Source organism: Ascaphus truei, chromosome 5 (genome assembly GCF_040206685.1).
Source record: "Ascaphus truei isolate aAscTru1 chromosome 5, aAscTru1.hap1, whole genome shotgun sequence".
NCBI lineage: Eukaryota > Metazoa > Chordata > Amphibia > Anura > Ascaphidae > Ascaphus > Ascaphus truei.
This window is the reverse complement of record NC_134487.1, coordinates 4,526,697-4,543,049: the sequence shown is the minus strand read 5'-3', so window position 1 is coordinate 4,543,049 and position 16,353 is coordinate 4,526,697. Positions and strand designations below refer to the sequence as shown.

Sequence of the window (16,353 nt, the reverse complement as noted above, 5' to 3'; positions counted from 1 at the left end):
CCTGGATCGGGGCGTGGCATTGCCTGGATCGGGGCGTTGCATTGTCTGGATCGGGGCGTGTCGGTGCCTGGATCGGGGCGTGTCTATGCCTGGATCGGGGCGTGTCGGTGCCTGGATCGGGGTGTGTCGGTGCCTGGATCGGGGCGTGGCGGTGCCTGGATCGGGGCGTGGCGGTGCCTGGATCGGGGCGTGGCGGTGCCTGGATAGGGGCGTGTCGGTGCCTGGATCGGGGCGTCAGTGCCTGGATCGGGGCGTGTCGGTGCCTGGATCGGGGCGTGGCATTGCCTGGATCGGGGCGTTGCATTGTCTGGATCGGGGCGTGTCGGTGTCTGGATCGGGGCGTCTCAGTGCCTGGATCGGGGCGTGTCGGTGTCTGGATTGGGGCATGTCGGTGCCTGGATCGGGGCGTCATTGCCTGGATCGGGGCGTGTCGGTGCCTGGATCGGGGCGTGGCATTGCCTGGATTGGGGCGTTGCATTGTCTGGATCGGGGCGTGTCGGTGCCTGGATCGGGGCGTCATTGCCTGGATCGGGGCGTGGCATTGCCTGGATCGGGGCGTTGCATTGTCTGGATCGGGGCGTGTCGGTGCCTGGATCGGGGCGTGTCTATGCCTGGATCGGGGCGTGTCGGTGCCTGGATCGGGGTGTGTCGGTGCCTGGATCGGGGCGTGGCGGTGCCTGGATCGGGGCGTGTCGGTGCCTGGATCGGGGCGTGGCGGTGCCTGGATAGGGGCGTGTCGGTGCCTGGATCGGGGCGTCAGTGCCTGGATCGGGGCGTGTCGGTGCCTGGATCGGGGCGTGGCATTGCCTGGATCGGGGCGTTGCATTGTCTGGATCGGGGCGTCTCGGTGCCTGGATCGGGGCGTCATTGCCTGGATCGGGGCGTGGCGGTGCCTGGATAGGGGCGTGGTGGTGCCTGGATAGGGGCGTGGCGGTGCCTGGATAGGGGCGTGGCGGTGCCTGGATCGGGGTTTGTCGGTGCCTGGATAGGGGCGTGGCGGTGCCTGGATAGGGGCGTGGCGGTGCCTGGATCGGGGCGTGTCAGTGCCTGGATCGGGGCGTGTCGGTGCCTGGATCGGGCGTGGCGGTGCCTGGATCGGGGTGTGTCGGTGCCTGGATCGGGGCGTGTCGGTGCCTGGATCGGGGCGTGTCGGTGCCTGGATCGGGGCGTGTCGGTGCCTGGATCGGGGCGTGGCATTGCCTGGATCAGGGCGTGGCATTGCCTGGATCAGGGCATGGCGGTGCCTGGATCAGGGCGTGTCAGTGCCTGGATCGGGGCGTGTCTGTGCCTGGATCGGGGCGTGGCGGTGCCTGGATCGGAGCGTGTCGGTGCCTGGATCGGGGCGTGTCGTGCCTGGATCAGGGCGTGTCGTGCCTGGATCGGGGCGTGTCAGTGCCTGGATCGGGGCGTGTCGGTGCCTGGATCGGGGCGTGTCGTTGCCTGGATCGGGGCGTGTCGGTGCCTGGATCGGGGCGTGGCATTGCCTGGATCGGGGCGTGGTATTGCCTGGATCGGGGCGTCAGTGCCTGAATCGGGGCGTGTCGGTGCCTGAATCGGGGCGTGTCGGTGCCTGAATCGGGGCGTGTCGGTGCCTGGATCGGGGCGTCATTGCCTGGATCGGGGCGTGTCAGTGCCTGGATCGGGGCGTGTCAGTGCCTGGATCGGGGCGTGGCATTGCCTGGATCGGGGCGTGGCATTGCCTGGATCGGGGCGTGTCGTGCCTGGATCGGGTCGTGGCATTGCCTGGATCGGGGCGTGTCGGTGCCTGGATCGGGGCGTGTCGGTGCCTGGATCGGGCGTGTCGGTGCCTGGATAGGGGCGTGTCGGTGCCTGGATAGGGGCGTGTCGGTGCCTGGATCGGGGCGTGTCGGTGCCTGGATCGGGGCGTCATTGCCTGGATCAGGGCGTGGCGGTACCTGGATCGGGGCGTGTCGGTGCCTGGATAGGGGCGTGTCGGTGCCTGGATCGGGGCGTGTCGGTGCCTGGATCGGGGCGTGTCGGTGCCTGGATCGGGGCGTGTCGGTGCCTGGATCGGGGCGTCATTGCCTGGATCAGGGCGTGGCCTGGATCAGGGCGTGTCTGTGCCTGGATCGGGGCGTGTCTGTGCCTGGATCGGGGCGTGTCGGTGACTGGATCGGGGCGTGTCGGTGTCTGGATCGGGGCGTGTCGGTGCCTGGATCGGGGCGTGTCGGTGCCTGGATCGGGGCGTGGCATTGCCTGGATCGGGGCGTGGCATTGTCTGGATCGGGGCGTGTCGGTGCCTGGATCGGGACGTGTCGGCGCCTCCATAGCCTGTCCCCCCCTCTCACCTCCATAGCCTGTCCCCCCCTCTCACCTCCATAGCCTCTCCCCCTCTCACCTCCATAGCCTGTCCCCCTCCCACCTCCATAGCCTGTCCCCCCTCTCACCTCCATAGCCTGGCCCCCCCTCTCACCTCCATAGCCTGGCCCCCCCTCTCACCTCCATAGCCTGGCCCCCCCTCTCACCTCCATAGCCTGGCCCCCCCTCTCACCTCCATAGCCTGTCCCCCCTCCCACCTCCATAGCCTGTCCCCCCCTCACCTCCATAGCCTGTCCCCCCCTCACCTCCATAGCCTGTCCCCCCCTCTCACCTCCATAGCCTGTCCCCCCCTCTCACCTCCATAGCCTGTCCCCCCTCACCTCCATAGCCTGTCCCCCCCTCTCACCTCCATAGTCTGTCCCCCCCTCACCTCCATAGCCTGTCCCCCCCTCACCTCCATAGCCTGTCCCCTCCTCTCACCTCCATAGCCTGCCCCCCCTCTCACCTCCATAGCCTGTCCCCCCCTCTCACCTCTATAGCCTGTCCCCCCCTCTCACCTCCATAGCCTGTCCCCCCTCTCACCTCCATAGCCTCTCCCCCCCTCACCTTCATAGCCTGTCCCCCCCTCTCACCTCCATAGCCTGTCCCCCCCTCTCACCTCCATAGCCTGTCCCCCTTCTCACCTCCATGGCCTGTCCCCCCTCTCCTCCATAGCCTGTCCCCCCTCACCTCCATAGCCTGTCCCCCCCTCTCACCTCCATAGCCTGTCCCCCCCTCACCTCCATAGCCTGTCCCCGCCTCTCACCTCCATAGCCTGTCCCCCCCTCTCACCTCTATAGCCTGTCCCCCCCTCTCACCTCCATAGCCTGTCCCCCCCTCTCACCTCTATAGCCTGTCCCCCCTCTCACCTCCATAGCCTGTCCCCCCTCACCTCCATAGCCTGTCCCCCCCTCTCACCTCCATAGCCTGTCCCCCCTCTCACCTCCATAGCCTGTCCCCCCCTCACCTCCATAGCCTGTCCCCCCCTCTCACCTCCATAGTCTGTCCCCCCTCACCTCCATAGCCTGTCCCCCCCTCACCTCCATAGCCTGTCCCCCCCTCTCACCTCCATAGCCTGTCCCCCCTCTCACCTCCATAGCCTGCCCCCCCTCTCACCTCCATAGCCTGTCCCCTCCTCTCACCTCCATAGCCTGTCCCCCCCTCTCACCTCTATAGCCTGTCCCCCCCTCTCACCTCCATAGCCTGTCCCCCCTCTCACCTCCATAGCCTCTCCCCCCTCTCACCTCCATAGCCTGTCCCCCCCTCTCACCTCCATAGCCTGTCCCCCTTCTCACCTCCATGGCCTGTCCCCCCTCTCACCTCCATAGCCTGTCCCCCCCTCACCTCCATAGCCTGTCCCCCCCTCTCACCTCCATAGCCTGTCCCCCCCTCACCTCCATAGCCTGTCCCCCCCCCTCACCTCCATAGCCTGCCCCCCCTCTCACCTCCATAGCCTGTCCCCCCCTCTCACCTCCATAGCCTGTCCCCCCTCTCACCTCCATAGCCTGCCCCAGCTCCAGGTCGAACGTCACCACGCAGACACACTGCAGCCATGCTGAGAAGATGTCCCAGGGCCGCCGGCTCCCCGGGCTCCCCCCTACACCCCCGGGCGGGCTCCCCGGGGCCTCCATCCCCCCGCTCCCCAGCTCCATGTCCTCTCCCTGCACAGCGCCGAGCATCCTCCGGCGTTACCATGGAGACCGGGCCCGCCCCGCGAGCAGAGGACCGGCGCGCCTCCCGCACACCAGGGGGCGCTGCGGCGATGCAGGAGGTCCGACATCTTACTACTCCGCGTGGAAAGGCTTGGGGTGCGTGTGGTCGCCATGTTGCTACACCCCATGCATGTGCTGTGCCAGTGATGGCAGCAGAGAGTGATCTCAGTGAGCAGGCACTGCTGGGGCTTACTTAGGTTAAGGACCAGGGCTAGTGAGGAGTCGCAGTGATCGCTGCCTTACCCGCTCTCTAAGGCCTCGGCCATGTTACTTGCTTGCTGGCGGAAGCGCGCTAATGCGCTGAGCCCCTACAGCTGCAATTAGAGCGGCTTTAGTAGGGGCTCACCTGCGCTTCCGCAAGCGCGCGGAAGCGCAGGTCTTAGGGGAATTTAAAATTCCCCCGCTTGCCGGCGCGACAGGCCGGTCACGTGAGCGGTTCGCCCAATGAGGGCGAACCAGTTCCGTGACGTCACTGGCCCGCCCCCGGCCAGTGACGCGCCTGCCCCCTGACGGCCCGCTGACGGCGCGTGCGGTAAGCAACCGCTTTCCCTGCGCCTCAGCGAGCAAGCAGGGAGCATGGACTCAGCCAAGGGCTGCGGTCCCAGTCACTGCTACAGCGCACACCTCGGCGTGCGCTGTGCGTGTAAGCACAGCCCCTCAGTGGGGCTGGGCCCAGTACTCCCCTTCCCGCTGGAGGTGCCGCCGCGCCGTGCGTGTAAGCACCGCCCCTCAGTGGGGCTGGGCCCAGTACTCCCCTTCCCGCTGAAGGTGCAGCCGCGCTGTGCGTGTAAGCACCGCCCCTCAGTGGGGCTGGGCCCAGTACTCCCCTTCCCGCTGAAGCTGCCGCCGCGCTGTGCGTGTAAGCACCGCCCCTCAGTGGGGCTGGGCCCAGTACTCCCCTTCCCGCTGAAGCTGCCGCCGCGCTGTGCGTGTAAGCACCGCCCCTCAGTGGGGCTGGGCCCAGTACTCCCCTTCCCGCTGAAGCTGCCGCCGCGCTGTGCGTGTAAGCGCCGCCCCTCAGTGGGGCTGGGCCCAGTACTCCCCTTCCCGCTGAAGCTGCCGCGCTGTGCGTGTAAGCACCGCCCCTCAGTGGGGCTGGGCCCAGTACTCCCCTTCCCGCTGAAGGTGCAGCCGCGCTGTGCGTGTAAGCACCGCCCCTCAGTGGGGCTGCGCCCAGTACTCCCCTTCCCACTGAAGCTGCCGCCGCGCTGTGCGTGTAAGCGCCGCCCCTCAGTGGGGCTGGGCCCAGTACTCCCCTTCCCGCTGAAGCTGCCGCGCTGTGCGTGTAAGCACCGCCCCTCAGTGGGGCTGGGCCCAGTACTCCCCTTCCCGCTGAAGGTGCAGCCGCGCTGTGCGTGTAAGCACCGCCCCTCAGTGGGGCTGGGCCCAGTACTCCCCTTCCCGCTGAAGCTGCCGCGCTGTGCGTGTAAGCACCGCCCCTCAGTGGGGCTGGGCCCAGTACTCCCCTTCCCGCTGAAGGTGCAGCCGCGCTGTGCGTGTAAGCACCGCCCCTCAGTGGGGCTGCGCCCAGTACTCCCCTTCCCACTGAAGCTGCCGCCGCGCTGTGCGTGTAAGCACCGCCCCTCAGTGGGGCTGGGCCCAGTACTCCCCTTCCCGCTGAAGGTGCAGCCGCGCTGTGCGTGTAAGCACCGCCCCTCAGTGGGGCTGGGCCCAGTACTCCCCTTCCCGCTGGAGGTGCCGCCGCGCTGTGCGTGTAAGCACCGCCCCTCAGTGGGGCTGGGCCCAGTACTCCCCTTCCCGCTGAAGCTGCCGCCGCGCTGTGCGTGTAAGCACCGCCCCTCAGTGGGGCTGGGCCCAGTACTCCCCTTCCCGCTGAAGCTGCCGCCGCGCTGTGCGTGTAAGCACCGCCCCTCAGTGGGGCTGGGCCCAGTACTCCCCTTCTCGCTGAAGCTGCCGCCGCGCTGTGCGTGTAAGCACCGCCCCTCAGTGGGGCTGGGCCCAGTACTCCCCTCCCCGCTGAAGCTGCCGCCGCGCTGTGCGTGTAAGCACCGCCCCTCAGTGGGGCTGGGCCCAGTACTCCCCTTCCCGCTGAAGCTGCCGCCGCGCTGTGCGTGTAAGCACCGCCCCTCAGTGGGGCTGGGCCCAGTACTCCCCTTCCCGCTGGAGGTGCCGCCGCGCTGTGCGTGTAAGCACCGCCCCTCAGTGGGGCTGGGCCCAGTACTCCCCTCCCCGCTGAAGCTGCCGCCGCGCTGTGCGTGTAAGCACCGCCCCTCAGTGGGGCTGGGCCCAGTACTCCCCTTCCCGCTGGAGGTGCCGCCGCGCTGTGCGTGTAAGCACCGCCCCTCAGTGGGGCTGGGCCCAGTACTCCCCTTCCCGCTGGAGGTGCCGCCGCGCTGTGCGTGTAAGCACCGCCCCTCAGTGGGGCTGGGCCCAGTACTCCCCTTCCCGCTGAAGCTGCCGCCGCGCTGTGCGTGTAAGCACCGCCCCTCAGTGGGGCTGGGCCCAGTACTCCCCTTCCCGCTGAAGCTGCCGCCGCGCTGTGCGTGTAAGCGCCGCCCCTCAGTGGGGCTGGGCCCAGTACTCCCCTTCCCGCTGAAGCTGCCGCGCTGTGCGTGTAAGCACCGCCCCTCAGTGGGGCTGGGCCCAGTACTCCCCTTCCCGCTGGAGGTGCCGCCGCGCTGTGCGTGTAAGCACCGCCCCTCAGTGGGGCTGGGCCCAGTACTCCCCTTCCCGCTGGAGGTGCCGCCGCGCTGTGCGTGTAAGCACCGCCCCTCAGTGGGGCTGGGCCCAGTACTCCCCTTCCCGCTGGAGGTGCCGCCGCGCTGTGCGTGTAAACACCGCCCCTCAGTGGGGCTGGGCCCAGTACTCCCCTTCCCGCTGGAGGTGCCGCCGCGCTGTGCGTGTAAGCACCGCCCCTCAGTGGGGCTGGGCCCAGTACTCCCCTTCCCGCTGGAGGTGCAGCCGCGCTGTGCGTGTAAACACCGCCCCTCAGTGGGGCTGGGCCCAGTACTCCCCTTCCCGCTGAAGCTGCCGCCGCGCTGTGCGTGTAAGCACCGCCCCCGCCGGCTCACCCAATGAGGGCGAACCAGCCGCGTGCGGTCATGACCACGCCCCCTTGCGTCGCAATCTCCCTCCCTAAAGATCGCGGGTAGCGCTGTGCACGTGCCGCCCCCCCCCCGGTGGGCGCGCGTCACAGTGATCACTGGGACCGCAGCCTCAGGCTGAGTTCTGGGTGAATACTACGCCGTGTGTGCGCCGCCCCCCCACCCCCCCCTGCCGGGCGCGCGTAACTGATCACTAGGACCGCAGCCTCAGGCTGAGTTCTGGGTGAATACTACGCGGTGTGCGCCGCCCACCCCCCCCCGCCGGGCGCGCGTCACAGTGATCACTGGGACCGCAGCCTCAGGCTGAGTTCTGGGTGAATACTACACATTCGTCACAATTTCGGTTTGTTCGTGGGAGTTTTCAAACTGAAAACTACACCCGGCGCCGCAGCACAGCGTTGGCGCAGCACAGCGTTGGCGCAGCACAGCGTTGGCGCAGCACAGCGTTGGCGCAGCACAGCGTTGACGCTGCTACATTTTGCCGCCACAACTGAATTTGATTTTTTTGGCTGCAGTCGCTTCACATGAGCTGGTTCAGCGAACCAGCCCCGTGGCAGGTCCGCCACGCCTCTGCCACGCCTCCAAACGCCGCGACCCAACTCCTGCAGCTAAGGCACAGATCGCGGAGGCGCGCATGGAAGCTCGCGGCGGAGGCGCGCATGGAAGCTCGCGGCGGAGGCGCGCATGGAAGCTCGCGGCGGAGGCGCGCATGGAAGCTCGCGGCGCAGGCGCGCATGGAAGCTCGCGGCGGAGGCGCGCATGGAAGCTCGCGGCGGAGGCGCGCATGGAAGCTCGCGGCGGAGGCGCGCATGGAAGCTCGCGGCGGAGGTGCGCATGGAAGCTCGCGGCGGAGGCACGCATGGAAGCTCGCGGCGGAGGCGCGCATGGAAGCTCGCGGCGGAGGCGCGCATGGAAGCTCACGGCGGAGGCGCGCATGGAAGCTCGCGGCGGAGGCGCGCATGGAAGCTCGCGGCGGAGGCGCGCATGGAAGCTCGCGGCGGAGGCGCGCATGGAAGCTCACGGCAGAGGCGCGCATGGAAGCTCGCGGCGGAGGCGCGCATGGAAGCTCACGGCGGAGGCGCGCATGGAAGCTCGCGGCGGAGGCGCGCATGGAAGCTCGCGGCGGAGGCGCGCATGGAAGCTCACGGCGGAGGCGCGCATGGAAGCTCGCGGCGGAGGCGCGCATGGAAGCTCGCGGCGGAGGCGCGCATGGAAGCTCGCGGCGGAGGCGCGCATGGAAGCTCGCGGCGGAGGCGCGCATGGAAGCTCACGGCGGGGGCGCGCATGGAAGCTCGCGGCGGAGGCGCGCATGGAAGCTCGCGGCGGAGGCGCGCATGGAAGCTCGCGGCGGAGGCGCGCATGGAAGCTCACGGCGGAGGCGCGCATGGAAGCTCACGGCGGAGGCGCGCATGGAAGCGCGCGGCTGTAGTTTCCACCCTGAACTCTGCCTAACGGGGCAGGATAAGGACCAGGGTGGGGATAGGAGGCAGAATAAATACCTTATTAAAAGCATCACCCCTCCCCCGAATCATGGGGCCGGGTCACCACCTTCCAATCAAGGCGGCCCGGAGACTTTGTGCAATTACATTTAAAAAAAAAAATGATATATATATTTATACTTAAGTTATGGTGGGTAAAAAAAGTGACAAAAACCCTCCACAGTAAAGCATATAGCAAATGGAAATATTACTGTGCGCTCATCTGCATGTCTTAGGCAGGTCTGCAACCCTGTCTTTCACCATTATCACCCAGCACACAGCACTTCCACTGCTGCAAGGGATTCTGGGGAATTACATGCAAATGAGCACAATGGTTTTGAAGCAAAAGGTGGCACTGTGTGCTCATTTGCATGTCATTCCCCAGAATCCCTTGCTGCAGTGGAAGTGCTGTGTGATAATTTATTTTATTTATTTATAAAATGTGTTACCAGGAAGTAATACATTGAGAGTTACCTCTCGTTTTCAAGTATGTCCTGGGCATAGTTAATATGACAAATAATACATAGTTACAAATACTGTTACATAAATGAACAGGGTATACATTATATACAGGACACAGTTAGAGATAATATATATTATGGGCGTATGAGACAGTTACAGACCAGATTAAAGTGTGAGACAGCCTTAGATTTGAAAGAACTTAAACTGGGGGTGGATGTGAGAGTCTCTGGTAGGTTGTTCCAGTTTTGGGGTGCACGGTAAGAGAAGGAGGAGCGCCCGGATACTTTGTTGAACCTTGGGACCATGAACAGTCTTTTGGAGTCTGATCTCAGGTGATAGGTGCTGCATGTGGTAGGGGTGAGGAGCTTGTTCAGGTAGCTGGGTAGCTTGCCCAGAAAGTATTTGAGGGTGAGACAGGAAAGGTGAACTTTGCGCCTAGACTCGAGTGATGACCAATCTAGTTCTTTGAGCATTTCGCAGTGATGTGTGTTGTAGTTGCATTGGAGAACAAAACGACAAATTGAATTGTAGAGGGTGTCAAGTTTGCTAAGGTGGGTTTGAGGAGCCGAGCCGTATACTATGTCTCCATAGTCAATAATTGGCTTTAGCATCTGCTGTGCAATACGCTTTCTGACCAGGAGACTTAGGGAGGATTTGTTCCTGTAAAGTACCCCTAGTTTGGCATAGGTTTTGGATGTCAGGGTATCAATGTGCATCCCGAATGTTAAGTGGGAGTCAAACCATAAGCCCGGGTATTTAAAACTAGTGACAGGTGTTAGGGTGGTGTTAGCGTTGGTTCTGATCTGGAGCTCAGTCACTGGAAGCTTTACAAATTTAGTCTTGGTCCCAAATACCAAGATTGTGGCTGCTTTAGGGAAGGCCCCTTTGTCACGATGGACACCAACTTTATCAACACATTTATATTTCTGGGTACTCGATTGAACAGAACAAGTTGCAAAATAAATTGTGATTTATTTCCTTAATAGACAAACACACAACATCTGCAGAATACACTTAAAACAACATTTACTGGGATAAAGGAACGAAATAAATTGTCCTTTGCTTGCAAGCGCAAGAAATGCAGCCTTGGTTTAAAGGTTCTGTGGCCAGATCGCAAGTTGCTGATCTGATTTCTCAGCCACCTCAAGGAATTTCGTTAAAATTCGATAGAATTCATTCCAGAGTCACCAGGGCTAATGAATTCCGAAGTTTGGGGCAAATCCTTGGTTACGCTGTTATTAACCCCTTCAATCGGGACCGGTTGCCACTGTGCTGGTGTTACGCCGATGCTCGCCACAAACCGGGACCGGACCGCGGGGCTGAGGTGGGGTTATATAATCACCGACCTGAGTCCACGCAGACTGATCCGGAGTGCGCAGTTCGTAGTCGTACATCGCAGGGTCAGGATTGGAGAAGGCAGCATCGTCGTTATGGAAGCAGGAGTTCGGCAACAGGTAGTCAGGATTTCCCCGCTTCAGCTTAGGAGCGTGAGCGCGGGGGTGGCTTCTGCGCGAGGAGCGGCCTCGGCCCATGACGCCGATCTCAGCAGGAGGAGACAGCAGGCTGGCCGAAGTTCACCGCAGGGCAGCGTCCGGTAGAACCAACGCTTCAGCGCAGAAGTCCAAGGCAGGTCACTGCAAGAGGATCGCAGCAAGCCGCAGGAAAGGAAGGGTAGCCACTGCTAGGAGGGAATGCAGCAGGTACCGGTGCTGGCAACACGCTTCAGCACAGACATCCCGGGTAGGCCACTGCAGGAGAATAGCAGCAGGCCAGTGCTGGCATCAACGCTTCAGCACAGACGTCCAGGGCAGGCCACTGCAAGGAGATAGCAGCAGGCCGCAGGAAAGGAAGGGTAGCCACTGCTAGGAGGGAATGCAGCAGTACCAGTGCTGGCATCAACGCTTCAGCACAGACGTCCAGGATAGGCCACTACAGGAGAATAGCGGCAGGCCACAGGACAGGAAGGGTAGCTACTGCTAGGAGGGAATGCAGCAGTTACCAGTGCTGGCATCAACGCTTCAGCACAGACGTCCAGGGTAGGCCACTGCAAGGAGATAGCAGCAGGCCAGTGCTGGCAACAACGCTTCAGCACAGACGTCCAGGACCAGGCCTCTGGATACTCAGGAACTTGGAAGGTAAGAACGCTAGGAGAGAGGCCTGGGGTGGTTTGTGGCAGAGACAGTAACATAGAGGTAGGAATAGTTATGCTCGGCGCTGGTTCAGAGCCAACGCCTAGAATATAAAGGGCGGAGATCCAATCTCAGGAGGAGGGTGTGTGAGAATTCCTCCAATGAAGTAGCACAGGGCAGAAGCTGCAATGAGAGGCAGCACCTGTGCCATAGATTGCCAGAGGAAGCCTGCAACTGCACAGGTCTGCAAGGCAAAAGTCAAAGCCAGTAGTGGATTCCTTACAGTACCCCCCCTTCAGGTGAGACCTCCGGACGAACAAGATCCATCACAGATTTGGGGGACATGGAATTGTTCCTAAACCTCCTTAGGAGAGAGGTGGCGTTGAAAGCCCATAGTTTGTTGGGATTCCTTACAGTACCCCCACCACTGGGTGAGAAGCCTGGGTGAACAGGACCATTCATAGGTCTGGGAGACATTGAGTTGTTCCTGAAGTGTCTCCGGCGAGAATTAGGTCCACAATCCAGATGTACATTGGCAAGTGCCATGAAAGACAGCGGTGGTACTGCAGTTCTTGGTACATGGACAATGGGACCTGAGGGCTCCGGAATGGGAACATCGGAAGGACAGTAGCCAGGTGTCCAGTGCATAGTAATACTCCAAGAGTACGGGACACAGGACACAGATTGTCGGACAAAAATGGCAGAGGGACCTTCAGGGAAGGCAATGTCTTTGGTGAAATCAGCACGGAGGAAGTTGCGAGAGTCTTTAGCTTCCAAGGAATTCCGGGTGGTGGTTAGCAAGGGAATGGGGCGGGAGGGTTCACTACACACTATAGCAGCGGTACTTTTGATACCAAGCAGGGTTGCTATCCCAAGCAAATTGCGAGAGTCTGTAGCAGTGTGCATGCAACTCTTGGTCATGGTACTGGCAGTTGAAGAAGGATCCGCTTCCTTTGGTTTGTGATCTTTAGAGAGAATCAAATCCGAAATTGTGGCCTTGGCGAAGGACATAATAAGCATGTCAATACCCATAGTGGACCCATAGAGAACAGGAACGGACGCTTCAGGTAAAGCGACGAGGTCCAGTAAGGGTGTCTTCGTCTTAGGGAGAGGCCAATTGCCATACAGATCGGGCACTTTGGGCACCGCACAGAGACCTGCGAGTAAGGAGTCTGTTTGAAAGGTGAGAAAACAGATTTTATCCAAAAAACAAGGCAGGCGGTTAAGCGGTGCACCAACCTTAGGGAAAAAAGTCTTGGGGTTAAAGCTGGGTGCCTCCAACACAGAGAAAGAAGACAGAGAACTAGAGCTTGGCTTCGGAGTGGAGGTCCCAGGTACCCAGGTCTCACATGATACTGTGGGAGAAGCAATGCAAATTGTTACTGTTTTAAACATAGGGTTTTTAACATCGGTAGCTCCAGGCACCTTTTTGAGAGGTAACCCTAGTTTTGGGACAGGACAGTCAATAGCAAGTACCCCAAGTATTGTGGAAGACACAGAGAAAAATAAGTCCATTTTAAAGACGGGATCTTCTGAAAAAAGGGAAAGTTCCAAATGCGATACCCCTGAGTTCGTGGTAGTAGACATACAGTCAGTAGTGGATACCCCGAATACTGTGGGCGAATCAGCGTGAAACAGTATTATTACAGGAATGGGCATCCCAGACTTAAAGTCATTTTTTTTTTTTTTTTTTAAATGTTTTTATTAGGCAGTTAGTTAATACAACATTCTCAACAGATATCAAAGCCTAACAATTTTCCAAAACATCTTTTTTTTTTTTTTTTGGGGGGGGGGGGTAAAAGAGTGGCAACCGAAGTTGTCAGAGAAAGAGGGGAGTGCCTTCTTAGAGGGGAGGCAGAGGGGGGGGGGGGTGTGGGTGGTGAGGGGGTGTGAGGGAGGGGGGGGAGGTGGGGAATGGGGGGGGAGGGGTTTTGTCGACCCACTTGGCTGTTGAAGTTTTGCTGATGAGAGTCGTTTGAGTGTTCCCTTATGGAGGGGGGGTGGGCCTCCGACCCACCTGGGTTGGTTGGTGCGCTCTGGTAAATTGGAACCAGGATTCCCAGATACCCTCAAAGGCCGGAGTTTTTTGTCTAATGTGGGCAGTGAGTCGCTCCATGGTCATCACTTCCCCAACTCTTTTCTTAATCGTGTTTTGCGCTGGAGTGGTTGTTTTCCTCCAGGAGGCCGCAATACAACATCTCGCCGCAGTGAGAATGAAGGATATTAATTTCCTGGTGGGTCGAACAATATTCGACATAGGTGCGGCCAACAGGAAGGTCAGTGGTTCAATAGGAACTTCTAGGTCGGTGACCTCTTTTATCAGAATTTGGACCTTGGCCCAGTAATTCACAATTTCTGGACAGGTCCACCAGATGTGGGCCATGTCCCCTCTATTACCACAGCCTCTCCAACATTGGTCTGATGCCAGAGGGTAGATCTGGTTTAATCGTGCTGGGGTAAGATACCAGCCAAACATGATCTTATAAATGTTTTCCTTAATTGTGGTGCAAAGGGAAGTTTCTGAGGCTGCCTGCCAGATTTCCTCCCATGTCTCTCTTTCTATGTTAACGTTTAGATCAGCTGACCATCGTAACATATAGTCGTGCTGTGTCGGGGACGTTGAGCGCATTAGGATATTGTATATGTCCGAGATAAGTCCCTTCTGGTAAGACTGGTCCGCACATAGATGTTCAAACGTAGTGAGAGCGGGGTATTCTGGATGAGGGCACGTAGCTCTAACAAAATTTCTAATTTGTAGATATTTAAAGGTGTCCAATTCTGTAATTTTAAATTTGTTCCTCAGTTCTTGGTAGGTCAGGAGCTTCCCTAGGCTCAGTACGTCGGCAATCGCCTCTATACCCCGTGTGTGAAAGTGGGTGAACAGCTTAGATCCGCATCCTGGAGGGAATTTAGGGTTATTAACGAGGGGAGTGAGTTGTGAGTTTGTGGATGAGAGATTAAATTTAAGTTTGCATCTGGACCAGGTGTCCCACGTGAATCGTGAGGCCTGTAGTTTAAGATTGTGTAAGTGGCCCTCTCCTCTGTTCAGGCTCCAGAGGGAGGCTTGCAGAGAAGGCAATTTGGCACACCGAGTTTCCATTCCCACCCAGCAACATCGGGTCGGGTCTGAGTTCCACATTACTACCTGCCTGAGCTGAGCGGCTAGATAGTATTTGTATAGGTCAGGCACCCCCATCCCTCCTCTGGATCTCGTGGTCATCAGGACTGATCTGGCGACCCTGGGCCGCTTACCCTGCCAAATGAAGTGGAGTAGTCTATTCTGTATATATTTTAGATCGGCGGCCGGGACCTGGATTGGGAGCGTCTGGAATAGGTACAACATTCTTGGGAGTATATTCATTTTGGTAGAGATCATCCTCCCAATCCATGAGATCTGATAACCTTCCCACCGATCTAGATCCCTTTTGATCTGCTCCCATAGTTTCGGGTAGTTATCCCTATATAGGTCCCGATAGTGCCTAGATACATTAATTCCCAGATACTTAATGCATGAGGGGCACCATCGGTAGCTGAAATTTAGCTTAAGGAGTTTGACTGTGGGGTCGGGAAGACTAAGATTTAGGGCCTCAGATTTGTCGCTGTTTATTTTATACCCTGATACCTTTCCAAACTCCGTCAGTTCCATCTGGAGGTTGGGGAGGGAAGTTAGGGGTCTGGTCAAGGTCAGGATAATATCGTCAGCGAATAGGGAAATTTTGTATTGTTCAGTGGCCATGGGTATACCCTGGATGTTTGGGTTTTGTCTTATTTTGGCCGCCAGTGGTTCAATCGTGAGAGCGAAAAGGAGAGGGGAGAGGGGGCAACCCTGTCGGGTGCCATTTCTAATGTGAATTTGTTCCGCTCCTCCACCCGATAGTCTAACTGAGGCGGATGGAGTTTGGTAGAGCGCCTGGACACCCTTAAGAAAGGAGTCCCTGAATCCAAATTTTTTTAATGTTTGGTCTAGGAACAGCCAGTCAATTCTGTCAAATGCCTTCTCTGCGTCTAAGCTTAGTAACATAGCTTGTGAATCTGTAAGGTGGGCATGGTCAACTAAGTTAATGATTTTACGGGTATTGTCTGAGGCCTGGCGGCCCAAGACAAACCCGACCTGGTCCATGTGTACTAGTCTCGGGAGAATTGGATTAAGTCTGTTCGCCAGTATTTTACTGTATAGTTTTAGATCATTGTTCAACAGCGAGATTGGTCTATAGCTACCGCATTGTGTGGGGTCCTTCCCTTCTTTGAGGATTATGGCCAAATTGGCGGACGACATTGAAGATGGGATAGGACATCCTTCTAGAAATGAGTTGAACAATTGTAAAAGGTGGGTGGACAGAATGGGGAGAAACTTCTTATAGTAGGCATTCGTGAAACCATCAGGGCCCGGTGCTTTAGAAATTTTGGAGGCCTTAACGGCCCATTCTAGTTCTTCCGCCGTTATTGTGGCGTTCAGGAGAAGGATTTCCTCCTCTGTTAATGAGGGGAGGTCGCAATCAGCTAGATAGTCAATGGTAGACGATAGCTCCTTCGGGTCTGGGCTAGCAGAGTGAGCCCTTAGGTTATATAGTTTAGAATAAAATTTAGTAAATTCCTCTGCAATTTTTTTTTCATTATGTAGGAGCTCCCCAGCACTATTCCGAAACGCCGTTATTTGCGATCTTTTGTGTATGCCTCTTAGTTTGCTAGCAAGAAGTCTGTCGGCCTTGTTCCCTTTATCATAGTACCTCTGACCCGTCCATTTAAGAGCTTTTTCGACATTGTCCATTTGGATTATTCTTAAGTCGCTTCTGGCAGAAGTCAACTGTTTATAAATTTTCCGGGAGGGGTTATTTTTGTGCTGTTGTTCTAAGCGTATTATTTTGTCTGTTAGCTCTTTCGTTTGTTTAAGTTTAGTTTTTTTCCGATGGGAGGCAATCGAGATGAAATGTCCTCTGATTGTCGCCTTATGGGCTTCCCACAGGCTCGCTGGAGAGGCAACAGTGCCTATATTTATCCGGAAATATTCCTTAAGGGATTTTTTGAGCTCCCGTACTGTCTCCGAGTGATTCAGTAGGGAGTCGTTCAGTCTCCAGGAATATGAGGTTGTTTTCACGAATGGAATGGATAGGGTCAGGGTGATAGGAGCATGATCTGACCACGTGATGGGGCCGATGTCAGTATCTAGGGCGGCTTCTAGAATGTTCTT

The 16,353-nt window shown here is 58.7% G+C and overlaps 1 protein-coding gene across 3 annotated transcripts in view; it reads right to left on the bottom strand.

Moving 5' to 3' along the window:
• Nucleotides 1-3,980, bottom strand: part of DENND6B (DENN domain containing 6B) — a 119,356-nt gene extending 115,376 nt beyond the window's left edge. For 2 of the 3 annotated variants that reach the window (XM_075599252.1, XM_075599254.1), the window contains exon 1: nucleotides 3,816-3,980. In XM_075599252.1, coding sequence (XP_075455367.1) covers nucleotides 3,816-3,971 — 156 coding nt within the window. In that variant the 5' untranslated portion in view covers nucleotides 3,972-3,980. Of the gene's footprint in view, nucleotides 1-2,760; nucleotides 2,772-3,815 lie in introns of those variants that run through there. The other variant, XM_075599253.1, reaches the window with a different exon arrangement.
• Nucleotides 3,981-16,353: the final 12,373 nt, after the last annotated feature.